At 41.4% G+C, this 12,195-nt stretch overlaps 1 protein-coding gene across 1 annotated transcript in view; it reads right to left on the bottom strand.

The window, feature by feature from the left end:
• Window positions 1-2,532: 2,532 nt before the first annotated feature.
• Window positions 2,533-12,195, bottom strand: part of LOC311000277 (contactin-associated protein-like 4) — a gene marked incomplete at both ends in the record, with an annotated part of 142,108 nt that continues 132,445 nt past the window's right edge. The window contains 4 exons of the mRNA XM_083990946.1: window positions 2,533-2,729; window positions 4,288-4,359; window positions 6,014-6,232; window positions 11,794-11,881. Coding sequence (XP_083847072.1) covers window positions 2,533-2,729; window positions 4,288-4,359; window positions 6,014-6,232; window positions 11,794-11,881 — 576 coding nt within the window. The remainder of the gene's footprint in view (window positions 2,730-4,287; window positions 4,360-6,013; window positions 6,233-11,793; window positions 11,882-12,195) is intronic.

The following is a 12,195-nucleotide window of genomic DNA, read 5'->3' as shown; positions in this document are numbered from 1 at the left end:
AAAAAAAAAAAAAAAAATGCACTTTGAAGTTTTAGCAACTTTTGTCATTAAAATCCCATCTGTGCTTTGGGGTCTTGCGGAGAGACGGCGGTGTATATTTGATAAACAGCTGCTGTCGACGCTCTTTCTGCTTCTCGGCTTCCCTCCATCAGCAGCTCTCTTTACACATGAGCTGAATTAACACATGGAGGGCTTTGCTTCATTTTCATTGTTAATATCAGAGCATGTTTTCATTACCTACTGTACATCCCATCATGTCTGCCTGACACTCTGTCTCTGGGATTATCTGGCAGTCTCATTCTGATCGTCCCACTGCTTTTCTATCAGGTCACAATCCACCTGTCAGACCGGAGCAGATTAGCATTTTTAAAAAAAAAAGAAAGAAGGAAAAAGAAACCACATTAAGTGTGCGTGCGTGCAGCGAACGAGGTGACAGACAGCAGCAGTGTTACAGAGCCGGAGCTGCTGTCAGTGTTAAAAGCTTCACTGTTCAGAGAGCTGGGGGAGGAAGCTCCCATGCAGCAGGGAGGAGGAGGAGGAGGAGGAAGAGGAGGAGGCTTAATAAGTGGGGGTAGAACTTAAAAGCAAAGTGAAGTGGATGTAATGGGTTTTTAAAGGAGCAACATCTGGTAGAAGTCGAGGAATGATCCAAATTCGTGGTGATTTTAGACCGTCTCTGTCCTCCTGTGCATCCTAATCGTGGCTCAAATACCTCAAACTGTCGCTGCAGAAAATATTCACTCACATTTTAAAACTCCTTCATGAATGAACTCTGAGTGGGAAGTCTCAGGAAGCTTCAGGCGTTGTGTTGAACTGAACTCGACCTTTACAGTTTCAGATCCATGTTCAGTTTTAAATGACAGGGTTTTGTGTAACTGTAAAAGTTAAAGGTTAATTAACTGATGTTACGGCGTTTTCCTGCCTGCAGCGTCGAGCTGAAGTTCAACATGTTTATTGACGCTACTCGCCGTGTTTAATTACTTGTGGTCAATCGAGTCTCCTCCGCCCTTTTAAAAAGGTAAAAGTGAAACATACAGACAAATGCATAGTTGTTTTTTTTTCAATTATACTCCTCGTGGAGTCTACTGTAGGTTTTTCTGTGCAGGTGAAATCAAAATGGCGATTCTCCTGCAGGAAGAGCAGCTTTGTTCGTACTAACAGATGGATTTCAGAGGTGAAGGAGGCAGAGAGTGGATGCATCAAGTAAAAACAGAGGTGGCTCGAATTTATAATAAATAAGATAAAACTTTTTTCCCCCCATTTAACAGCCCGAAAACCAAAGAAAAACACATTTTGTGAACCTTTTACAGCAGTACAGACTGCAAATACTATTTAGTTCTTTATGCACTTTGAGGTGTTGTTTATCTTTTGATTCAAAAGTGAAGTTAAGTGTTGTTACAACCTCAGTTTCTGTTCAGTTTGAGCTTTTTTCATTGTTTTTATTCAGTTTTTGACGTCTCTGTGACATATGTGAAAAAAAAAGAATAAAAACATGACTTGTTTTTTGATACATTAGTTTAACATTGCTGCTGAAAATGTTTGGCCGAGACAAATGTCACGGATTTAAAACCGCTCTTCATTTACTTAATAATAATAATTGAAGAGCCCTAAACCTTCACTATGAATTTGTTTGGCTGCGCTGTATAAAAATCAATAGTTTATCTTCATTAATGACGTTTATTGACATTTATGACCTGAACAAAGAAATCACAAAGTATTGGTGCCCGTTCACAAAACAGTTTGCTGCTCTATATACTCCATTTGTCTGAACTGAAATAGGTAAAATCTCTTTCTCTTATAATGCACCACACACTTGGAATAAACTGCAAAAGCTGTTCAAAAGTCTTATCTCTGACATTGTCTTATTTTTATTCGTTATTCGTTGTTTTATTTATTTATTTCCTAATATTTTCTTTTAATTAATTCTTCTTTTTAGCTCATATTGTTTTATGTTTTGTCATGTTGCTGTGAATTTGCTCGGTGCCATTGTAAATGAGGACTCAATCTCCTCCTCAATGGTCTTTCAAGATAAAATAAATGTTTGAAGATGTTTACTGACTCTCTATTGAAGCCTTTGTGGAAGTTAAAGGTGTTAAATATCTCTGTGGGGACGGGGGCAGGTAAAACACTTGAAGGGAATTAAAGCAGATCTCTGTTAATTAGGCGTTTTCTTCTGCATCTTCATTCACCGCCGATCTCTCGAAACACCGAAACCTCTCAACTGTTCCGACGTTTCAAAAATGACAAAGTGACGTTAGCCAGAGATTGTTACAAAGACGTGAATTCAGAATTTACATTTTTGAAATATTTACACATGAGACGAGGATATCGACACCCTAAAGTCCGACACTTGTTTGCCTGCTGCGTTTTCCGTTTTCACAATGTACAGAAAGACAACACTGTGTGTGCATTGTTCTTTTTCTTTTGTTCTTGTTGTTTGTTTTGCTTTCCACATTTCTGTAGAGTCACTTGTCCGTACGTGTCCAGTGTCTCTGAGTGCAGTGTGAAGTCCTGAGGTTAAATGTCCTCTGGTTAAATGAAATACTCCTTCCTCTCACTGGAGACGTTCTGGGAGTCGGTGGTTTGGTTGTTGAAAGCAAAGTCCTGGCTGTCGTCCTGTTTGACTCCCTTCACCTCCTGACTCCGATACGTCTCTTTCCTCCGGTACAGGAACCTGGCCGTTATCGCCAGGCCGCTCACAACCACAAAGATCACCACGGCGATCACACCTGCAGACGTACAAGGGGATATTTCACGACGTGAGGAACATTATGGGATAACTGGAGCATTCATGCATGGTGAAAGACTGAGAGAAACTACTCAGATCAGACCTAAATGTCTTCCCCCTCTGTGTTAAAGTCATTTCATTTCCCACTGCTCTGATTATCTTGCTAATCTAAAAGTACATTAAACATCATTTTAAATCTCTTAAATCTATTGGGCAGCGGTCGGGGAGCCGTGATGTGAGGGCAGATTTCATTTAATTGGAAATTCAAAATACATCTGAAATCAATTTAGGGGAACGTTACACTATAAAGATCATGTTTTATAAGATAAGTGCAAGAAAAGCTCAGTCCTGCACAGGTTTAATTAGGTGAGCTGCCCTTTGTGCACTGAGACAGAGTCGGGCCGACCGCTTTAATGGGCAGTTTTAAACGACTTTTCTCAGGGTCGCACCTTTCTCTATCTGCACGATTATAGATTGAGCCTGTTCTGTCTTCGCTCTGAATCAATCCGTGCTAGCAGGGCAACAAAGTTTTAAATGAGTTTTAAATGGAACTCTCTCTCCGAGCTCGACATCTGTCTACAACTTTGTCCGCCTGAGCAGAAGTGACCAAGTGTGAAGTCAGGTTATAGTGGATCTCTGTTACATTAAACATCACTTAAAGGAGAATTACGGCCATTTTTGAGCCCTTAATCTTTTTCCTGATGGTCACCCAGTGTTGGGGGGAGCAAAAAAACTTGACTAAAATGAATGCAGGCAAACCGGAGTTACACCATGGCTACCCGACGCTAGGGATAGCCACAACGCTAACCCATGGGGGCAATTCTTTCAACCACAACAAACACTCAGAAAACAATCAAATATCTCTGGTACATGACTGGAATCCTTAGAGACACCACTGAACTCATATAGTGTAGAGTAAAAACAGTATAAACTTAGTGTTTTTGCATGTAGCCACTCACCTCAGATAGCTGAACTCTGAAACATCCCAGAAAGACATTACTATCCCATCACAGAGCGCCTGCTCTCCCCGCCACAGAAACACTTTGTCCTTGTTGTGATGATTTCTTTACTAAAATAATTGGTGGAGCAGTGCAGTGGCAATGTCCATAATATCTCTTTTTATTTCTCTCTTTTTATTTTAATTATTAATTATTATAACACAAAGTTTATATTGTTTATACTGAGTTCAGTAGTGTGTCATAAGGATTCCAGTCATGTACCAGAGATATTTGATTGTTTTCTGAGTGTTTGTTGTGGTTGAAAGAATTGCCCCCATAGGTTAGCGTTGTGGCTATCGCTAGCGCCGGGTAGCCATGGTGTAACTCTGGTTTGCCTGCATCAATTTTAGTCGCGTTTTTTGCTCCAACCAACACTGGGTGACCATCAGGACAACGATTTAGGGGTCGAAAATGGCTGGAATTCTCCTTTAAATTTACTTTATAATGATTTCATTGAAATATTTCCAAAAACCCAAACAAAAGTGAGATGAGATGAAAAGTGGTTCCTGTTTGATTGAGCACAGTGAGAATAAAAAGATGGTTAATTAAAGAGTTGAGTACCTCCAATCAGAGCCGAGTCGGTCCTGATGGCATTGACTAAAGGTTGACCTGAACCCACTGAACCAGACTGGTCTACAGCAGAGAAAGAGAGAGAGAGGAAAAGAGGAGAGGAAGAAAGAAAGAAGGACATACAGTAAGTATAAAAAAAGACAATTAAAGTCCCAAAGGAAATGTAAGAAGAAAAAAAAGACATGTTGTGAAGGAAGGAGGGGGAAAGAGAATTTAAAAGATTGATGGAAAGGAAAGAATCAATAATAATAAAGAGATCAGAAAAGGAGAGACAGGGGAGACAAGATTAGACGACGATAATAATCCAGATCAGACGGGGGAATAATCGACTCTAATAAAGCATCACAAACTGGAGGAGAATTAAACCGGAGGAAAGAAGGAGAAGAAGTCGTCCTGAGAGGAAAAACTCCCCCTGTGGTCCAAAATTAATTAAATCATTGTTCACACTGTCATTATCGCCCCCCCCAGTCCCCAAAAACAAGAAGCATACTGTCTGTGATTAACGAGCCCCTCTGGAGCAGGAAAAGCAGCTTTCATGCAATTTCCACTCACACACGCTCAGACGCGACAGGAGGCGGCAGAGGTTCAACCAGCGTTTTTTTTTGTTGTTGTTTTTTTCCACTAAACTCCTCATCAGTGATCGTTAAAACCACATCATCGAAGACGACTTTTTGATTTAGAGCAAAAAGATTTAAAATCTGTGTCTCGTTGTCGCTCAATTTGCCAAAAAAAGCAAAGAAAGACAAGTTGAGTGAGAACGACTGGAGCAGAACATCTTGTCATGCTGCGTAATAATAATAATAATAATAATAATAATAATAATAATAATAATAATTAGAGCTTTAAGTTACAACAGACATTTTAATGGCTCCTCCCAATCTGGCACAGACAACGCTCACCCACTGTTGTTGTAACTGTCAGCATCACCGGCAACTGAATGTTACACTGGAGTTTAGTTATTGTCAATAAACTTTATGAAAAGACCAAAACCAACAGTGTGTGTGAGTGAGTCTGTTTCTCAGTTTGTGACGTCTGTAAAATTAAATCAAATATAGTTTAATTTAAATGAGTTTCAGTCGTTTCTAAAAACTGCTTCTTCTGCTTTTAGTTTCAGAGCTTCAATAAAACTTTTAACTGAAGCAATAAAACACACACTGGACCTCATATTTGATATCGTGCAACTTTCTACTTGACACTTTTCTGACAAACTGCACATAAAAAACTTGAGTACTGTGTTTGAAAATGCACACGATTTACTACAAATCCTCCCAACGGCAACCAAAAAAATCTATTACAAGGAGGTGGTTCACCCCAGAACCTCCAACAACGGACGATTGGTTCGATTTAATCTTGTAAATATTCAAAATGGAAAAATTAACATATTGTTTAAAAACCCAGAAAGATAATTTCTACCAAATCTGGAACAAATTGATTTATATAACCTGTGTTCCTTTATACTTTTCTTTATTTTGTTTTATCTTATAGCTATGCACTTTTACTCCAATACTTGTCCTGGCTGATTGTGCAAACTCCCACAGTCTTATGTAAACAGTTGTTTCCTATTTTCTATTCCTGATCCTGTATACAACAACATGAAAGGTTTAACACTGTAAATCAAGACGAAGCTGCTGTCATGACATAAATCTATTTTACCAAATTAAGATTTCATTAAAGAAAATGCGCTCTACAGGATTAAGCGTGTGTTTCCAGCCTTTACCTGACAGGTGGTGTGTGTTCTCTGCTGCGTAGGGATTGGCTGAAGCCGGGGAACCGCAGTTGGAGCGGACTAAAGGTCCGGTGATGACGACGGGGCTGGTGTCCGGGTGCAGCAGCGCGGCTTTCAGAGGACTGATGGAGTTAAAGTGGACGACCGACAGACAGCCGGTGAAGCCCAGAGACGCCAACCGGGCCAGGTCTGGGTCCAGGTCTTCAGAGTCTGAGGATGAAACACAGCAACACAAATTATATTTTATATTTGAAAATGTTATGAATGTTGATTACGATGGGAGTTCAGGGCTTAAAGAAGGCACAGCACTGATATGAGCTAAATCCAATCCCATGGCGTGTTTTCATTCTGTAGTGTTGTGGTCAAGATCTTCTAACCCAAGACTGAGCCAAGACCAAGACCATGAGGGGGCGAGACCAAGCCCAAGACCGACACCATTTTCAAGACCATTACTGTATTCAGTATTACAAAATTTGTTCCTTTCCGGGTCAGAGAACACAACAGTAGAGGGACTCTCAGAGATATCTATGAGGCGTTTGTTCTCTGACCCGGAAAGGATCAATGCTGAAGCCACGGTAAGTCCAAATTTTGATTTAGTTTAATTGTAAAGCAAATTTTAAAATTTAAATGATGGTCAAAAGGACGTTACTTGCGATCACAGAACAATTTTAAAATTAGTCTAAAATTTAAAAAAACAATAGATTCTTGAACAAAAACGAATCTAAACGTCCACACGCTGCAGTTGGGAGTATGGATGGTATGACATGAACTGATCATAGGTGACCTGATATCTGATTACCACTGGAAATGCCCTTTAAACTGGATTCCTGTCTTTGTTTTATTGGAAAATTGTTTACCTCACTACCTAAGCCATGCTCTCATTTCAACACATGGTTTGGGCAGAAGGCAGCTCGACCAAGACCGAGACAAGACCAAGACCATGAAAATGTGGTCTTGAGTATTAGTTTTCTGTGTTCACCATCTCATAATAATGTCCTAACATGCTAACATTAGCCACACAATGTTCATTCATGTTCAGTCTGAACCTGGACAGTACATCTAATTCATCAAATAACGGTTACCTTATGGATCCATTGGAGGATGAACTCAGTACTTAAAGGGATAGTTCAACATTTTGGCAAATTGGCCCATTGCCATAATCCCTATAGTCTTAAATGTCGGTGCAAGCAATTTTTAGAACGGTGGAGCAGAGCCGCGAGCTGCTCAGAGCTACGCTACGGAGGCTCATTATGGGATTTCTTGGTTTCCCTCATCAAACTCATCAAATACACAATCCAACAACTCCAAAACGCTCTGGTGGACAAGTTGTGACCTGACATTCACCACGCTATGAGATAATAACACAACATTACCAGACAGAGTTGTTTTAGAGGGAAATTCATGCAAAACTGCTTTCAGCAAGCAGTCTCTGCATTTACCTCGCCCCACCCTTCCGTTTCCGGTACATGGGTCCTCAAGCGAAGAGAAGGGACAGGACTTCACCACTCTACGTATATAGTGGACTATAAATTACCCACAATGCACAGCAAATTTGGGTGTTATTTTCCTTTTCCCTGTAATCATGATTAATGTTACCCCTCGGGACAAGGGTGCGGGTAAGGGTACTGGATGAATGGAAATGTAATGAAATAAAATAAAATAAAAAAAATGATCACAAAAAAAAAAAAAAACATTAGCCACACAATGTGCAGCTGCTGATGGGACTGTCTTTAGTTTGCAGATATTTGCAGGTTTTGGCTGAAATGTGAGCAGCAGCAGCAGAGTGACAGGTGAACGGACTCGGCTTCACTGTGTCACATTAGTCTGGAGGATGTTGACGTGAGCTGATGCAGCACCGTCATCCTCCTGTTGTGTGTTTACTCTCCTGAGAGCAGCAGCAGGACACAAACCCACATCATGTCAGGATCAGTTGAGCTTACAGTCGCAGGCGGCCTCATTACAGTAGACAGGCTGTCTCCATCTATCACTCCACCAGACAGATGTGCACTCTCGCCCTCTATCTGTTCATTTTATTGACTCAAATCCCTCCGTCGTTCACCTCCTGCTCCTCCGCAGCCGAGCAAACCGACGTCACCGCGGAAACAACCTGCTGCATCACTGTCAGATGACGGAGAGGTGACACATCTGCATGTCGACTGAGGAAAGGAAACATGGCCGCTCCGCTCCTCTCGCTCCATCACCTCCTCCTCCGTCTCTCTGTTTTTCCTTCCGGGTCCATTAGTTAGACTGATGGATGACGGGGTCGCCGTGGGAACGACAGGAAAACCAGCTTTCCTGCTGCTTCTCTGATCCTGATCTGACTCTCTGCCTCCTCCGCTTTGACAGACGTGACGGGGTTAAAACACGCCGCGCTGCGCTGACTGAGGATCTACATCCAAACAGGCAAAACACACTGAGAGAGCTGCGTGTCATGACTCATAGATTAATATTATCATAGAATTTGTTGTGCATTTAACTATCTCACGTTAGATTTTTCTCACTCTGAAGACAAATCTGGAAATAGAGCAGCAAATAAAACAATTTTGCATTCTGAAAATGCAGATTTGGACAATTTTCATGCACAGAAATGCAGGTAAATTAGATTTTTCCTGCACCAGCGGAGCTAAAAACCCAGGAAATGAATAAATTAAATCACACGCATCTGTGGAAGTGAATCAAAATCTGCTGAAATCTTCTCAAAATAAAAAAACAAAAAACAAATTAAACCTAATTTATAACACCAAATCGCACTATCATACACCTCTGCATGTTTTATTTCACTGCACGTGTTAAAAGTCCAGTACAGGGCCACTTGAATAAAACAACTCAACACTTACAGATGTAGTCTGGTATTTGGTGTCACCTGATTGATGCATCTGGTGAAAGCTACTTCAAATACCAGCAAATAAAACAATTTTGCATTCTGAAAACGCAGATTTGGACAATTCTCATGCTCAGAAATGCAGGTAAATTAGATTTTTCCTGCACCAGCAGAGCTAAAAACCCAGGAAATGAATAAATTAAATCACACGCATCTGTGGAAGTGAATCAAAATCTGCTGAAATCTTCTTTCCTGCTGCTTCTCTGATCATGATCTGACTCTCTGCCTCCTCCGGTTTGACAGACGTGACGACCGCTCGTCACACGCTGACATGACGGGGTTGAAACACACCGCGCTAAGCTGACTGAGGATCTACATCCAAAACAGGCAAAACACACTGAGAGAGCTGCGCCTGTCCGATTTCAATCTGGATTCATTTGTTTTTATTATGAAATTTGCTTCAAATAGAAAACGAAAATTAGTTTTTTGACAGATAAAGATATTTCAAGGCCAAAAATCCCAAAAATGAAACTACTGATGTTGATAACTCTGCGTTCAATTTTTCTTTTTAATAATGAGCAATTTGATGCACAGAAGTGTGTGTGAGTAATTGCAGCTTTGAGCAGAGAAACAGAATCAGTCACAGCCGAAGACAAAAGTCTCTTCTGAAGTTAATCAAAGTGAAAAGAAACAAATCAACATCATTTTCATGTTCACACGTCACTGCATCGCTGGAAAATGTGAAAATGGAAAATATTGATTCTGTTAAAGGTCCATTGTGTGAAATGGGAGGAAAACCATGATATCTAGCGTTCATATTATAGATTTCATCGCTCGCTCGAAAGTGTGGTGGGTTTTTTTTCACATTGGATAACGCAGGCACACAAATTATGCGTCACGTTGCTCAGCCACTGATACTGGATTCGTCAGCCGTCAATCAAACATCTGAGACACACACACACACACACACGCGGAGCTCGGTCTCGCCCCAAGCTTTGAATATCCCGCCTGCTCGAAAACGACCAATCGAATTTGCTTTCCTTACTCGGGTAAACTCGTGGAAGGAGGCGCGACGAACAGGACAAACGGCCATTTCTGAACACCTTAACAGGTAACAAGTTAAGCCATTTGTTAAACATCACAATTACTCCAAAGCTGTTTAATTAAGGTAAAAATGTGGCATAGTTAAGCTACAAATCCTGCATAGTTCCGCTTTAATGTGATAATAAAGAATAACTCTGGAGAATCTAAACTCTAGACTAGATTTTGTGGATGTGTGTGCTGTTTCTATAGTCACAATGAAACACTGACAGGATAAACTTGTGTCAAAACAAATCACTCTGTGACTGAAGCTGACTCAGCGTTTGCCATTGACAGCCAGTGTTTCCTCTATAAACCGACAGTGTGTGTTGTTGTGACCGTGTGTGTTATCAGAGAGCTGTGGCGGCCGCCTGCAGCCTCTCAGCCTCTCAGCTCCTCCTGTTATTACCAGCTTATATCTGAGTCTTGTCTCCGGTGGCTCCGCTCACAGGGAACATGAATAAGTCATGACACAGAGCCAATTGCCGTCTCACCCCCTCCGTCTCTCTGTTACACGTCCCTCGTCCAACCGGGACTGAGCAGCTAAGTGGATAAAGCCTGGCACTCAAACGCCGGGTCGGTCGGTGAAACTTTGCAGCAAAGCGTCCATTAAAATGGAGCCGTCTGCTGCTCATTGGGGCGGAAGTGACGAGGAGGAGTCGGTAAGAGACAGCAGACGGACTTTTACAAAGGAAAAGAAGCAACACTGAATATTACAGGATGCAGAAAGTGCAACGCTACTGTACGACATTCATGTTCAGTCTGAACCTGGACAGTACATCTAATTCATCAAATAACGGTTACCTTATGGATCCATTGGAGGATGAACTAAGTACTTAAAGGGATAGTTCAACATTTTGGCAAATTGGCCTATTGCCATAATCCCTATAGTCTTAAATGTCGGTGCAAGCTATTTTTATAACGGTGGAGCAGAGCCGTGAGCTGCTCAGAGCTACGCTACAGAGGCTCATGGGATTTCTTGGTTTCCCTCATCAAACTCAAACAAGTTGTGAGCTGCACATTCACCACGCTATGAGATAATAACACAACGTTACCAGACAGAGTTGTTTTAGAGGGAAATACAGAGACTGTTGATGAAAAACTGTCCCTGAACGCAACGTGCATCAGTGGTTTTGCATGAATTTCCCTCTAAAATAACTCTGTCTGGTAACGTTGTGTTATTATCTCATAGCGTGGTGAATGTGCAGCTCACAACTTGTCCACCAGAGCGTTGTGGAGTTGTTGGATTGTGTGTTTGATGAGTTTGATGAGGGAAACCGAGTTGTTTTAGAGGTTTTTGTTTTAGCCTATTGGCTATAATTGGGTGCATTTACATTTTATCTTTTTAAAATGTTCATTAATCTACACTGCCCCTCTCGAACAAATAAAGGAAAAAGAAAAGAAAAAAAGGTAAATTTATGCAAAACCGCTGATGCGCGTTCCCATCGGGGGAAGTTTTTCAGCAAGCAGTCTCTGTATTTGCCTCGCCCCGCCCTTCCGTTTCCAGAACATGAGTCCTCACAAGCGAAGGGAAGGGGCGGGACTTCGCCAGTGGACTCTAAAATACCCACAATGCACAGCAAATTTGAGTGTATACCACAATGCAATGCGGTTGTGTTTTGCCAGAGGAGAAGAAGGGCGAGATGGTTAGCATGTTAGCTAGGATTTAAGTATGTGGGTTATTTGTTGCGCTGGTAATTTCATTATTTGTGGTTTCCTGAAGGCCACAGTCTGCTTTACTCTGTAATTTTTCACAATTGGTTCCCATATGGAAACTACATTGACTTTGCTGTTAGTTTGGTGTCAATACACTGGATATTGAAGTGTGTGAATGTCCTCGTGTTTGTGTTTTCGCGGCCTCCTCACTCACCGTGCACTCTGCCCAGCAGCAGCGACTTGATGGCGTTGAACTCTCCGTCTGACGTCAGGTTGAAATCCTCTCTGGCGTTCTGGTCGATCTGAAACAACCAACACATTCCTCTTGTTCAGAGTCGTCGGCTGTGGAAATCTGAATTCATAACTACACTCTTCTTCATAGATGAATTTCCTATTTTCCCTGAACAGTGCTCAGATTTTGGTTTTGTTTCATCTCAGCAGCTCAGTGGGAGAAATGAGCCCAAACTTTCAGTGAAAAACATTCAGTCATCCGGGGTGAAATCCTCCACTGGAGATTATTTCTGGTGAGAGCGGTTCCGCAGAGACTCAGCGTGAGTGAAAAACTGAAGTTTCAAACTAACTTCAGCTTTAAAAGTTCGTTTAACTCACTTCCCTA

The sequence above is a fragment of the Trachurus trachurus genome (genome assembly GCF_905171665.1).
Source record: "Trachurus trachurus genome assembly, chromosome: 17".
Taxonomy (NCBI): Eukaryota; Metazoa; Chordata; class Actinopteri; order Carangiformes; family Carangidae; genus Trachurus; species Trachurus trachurus.
Note: the sequence above shows the minus strand (reverse complement) of the source record. Positions and strands in the feature narration are given on the sequence as shown.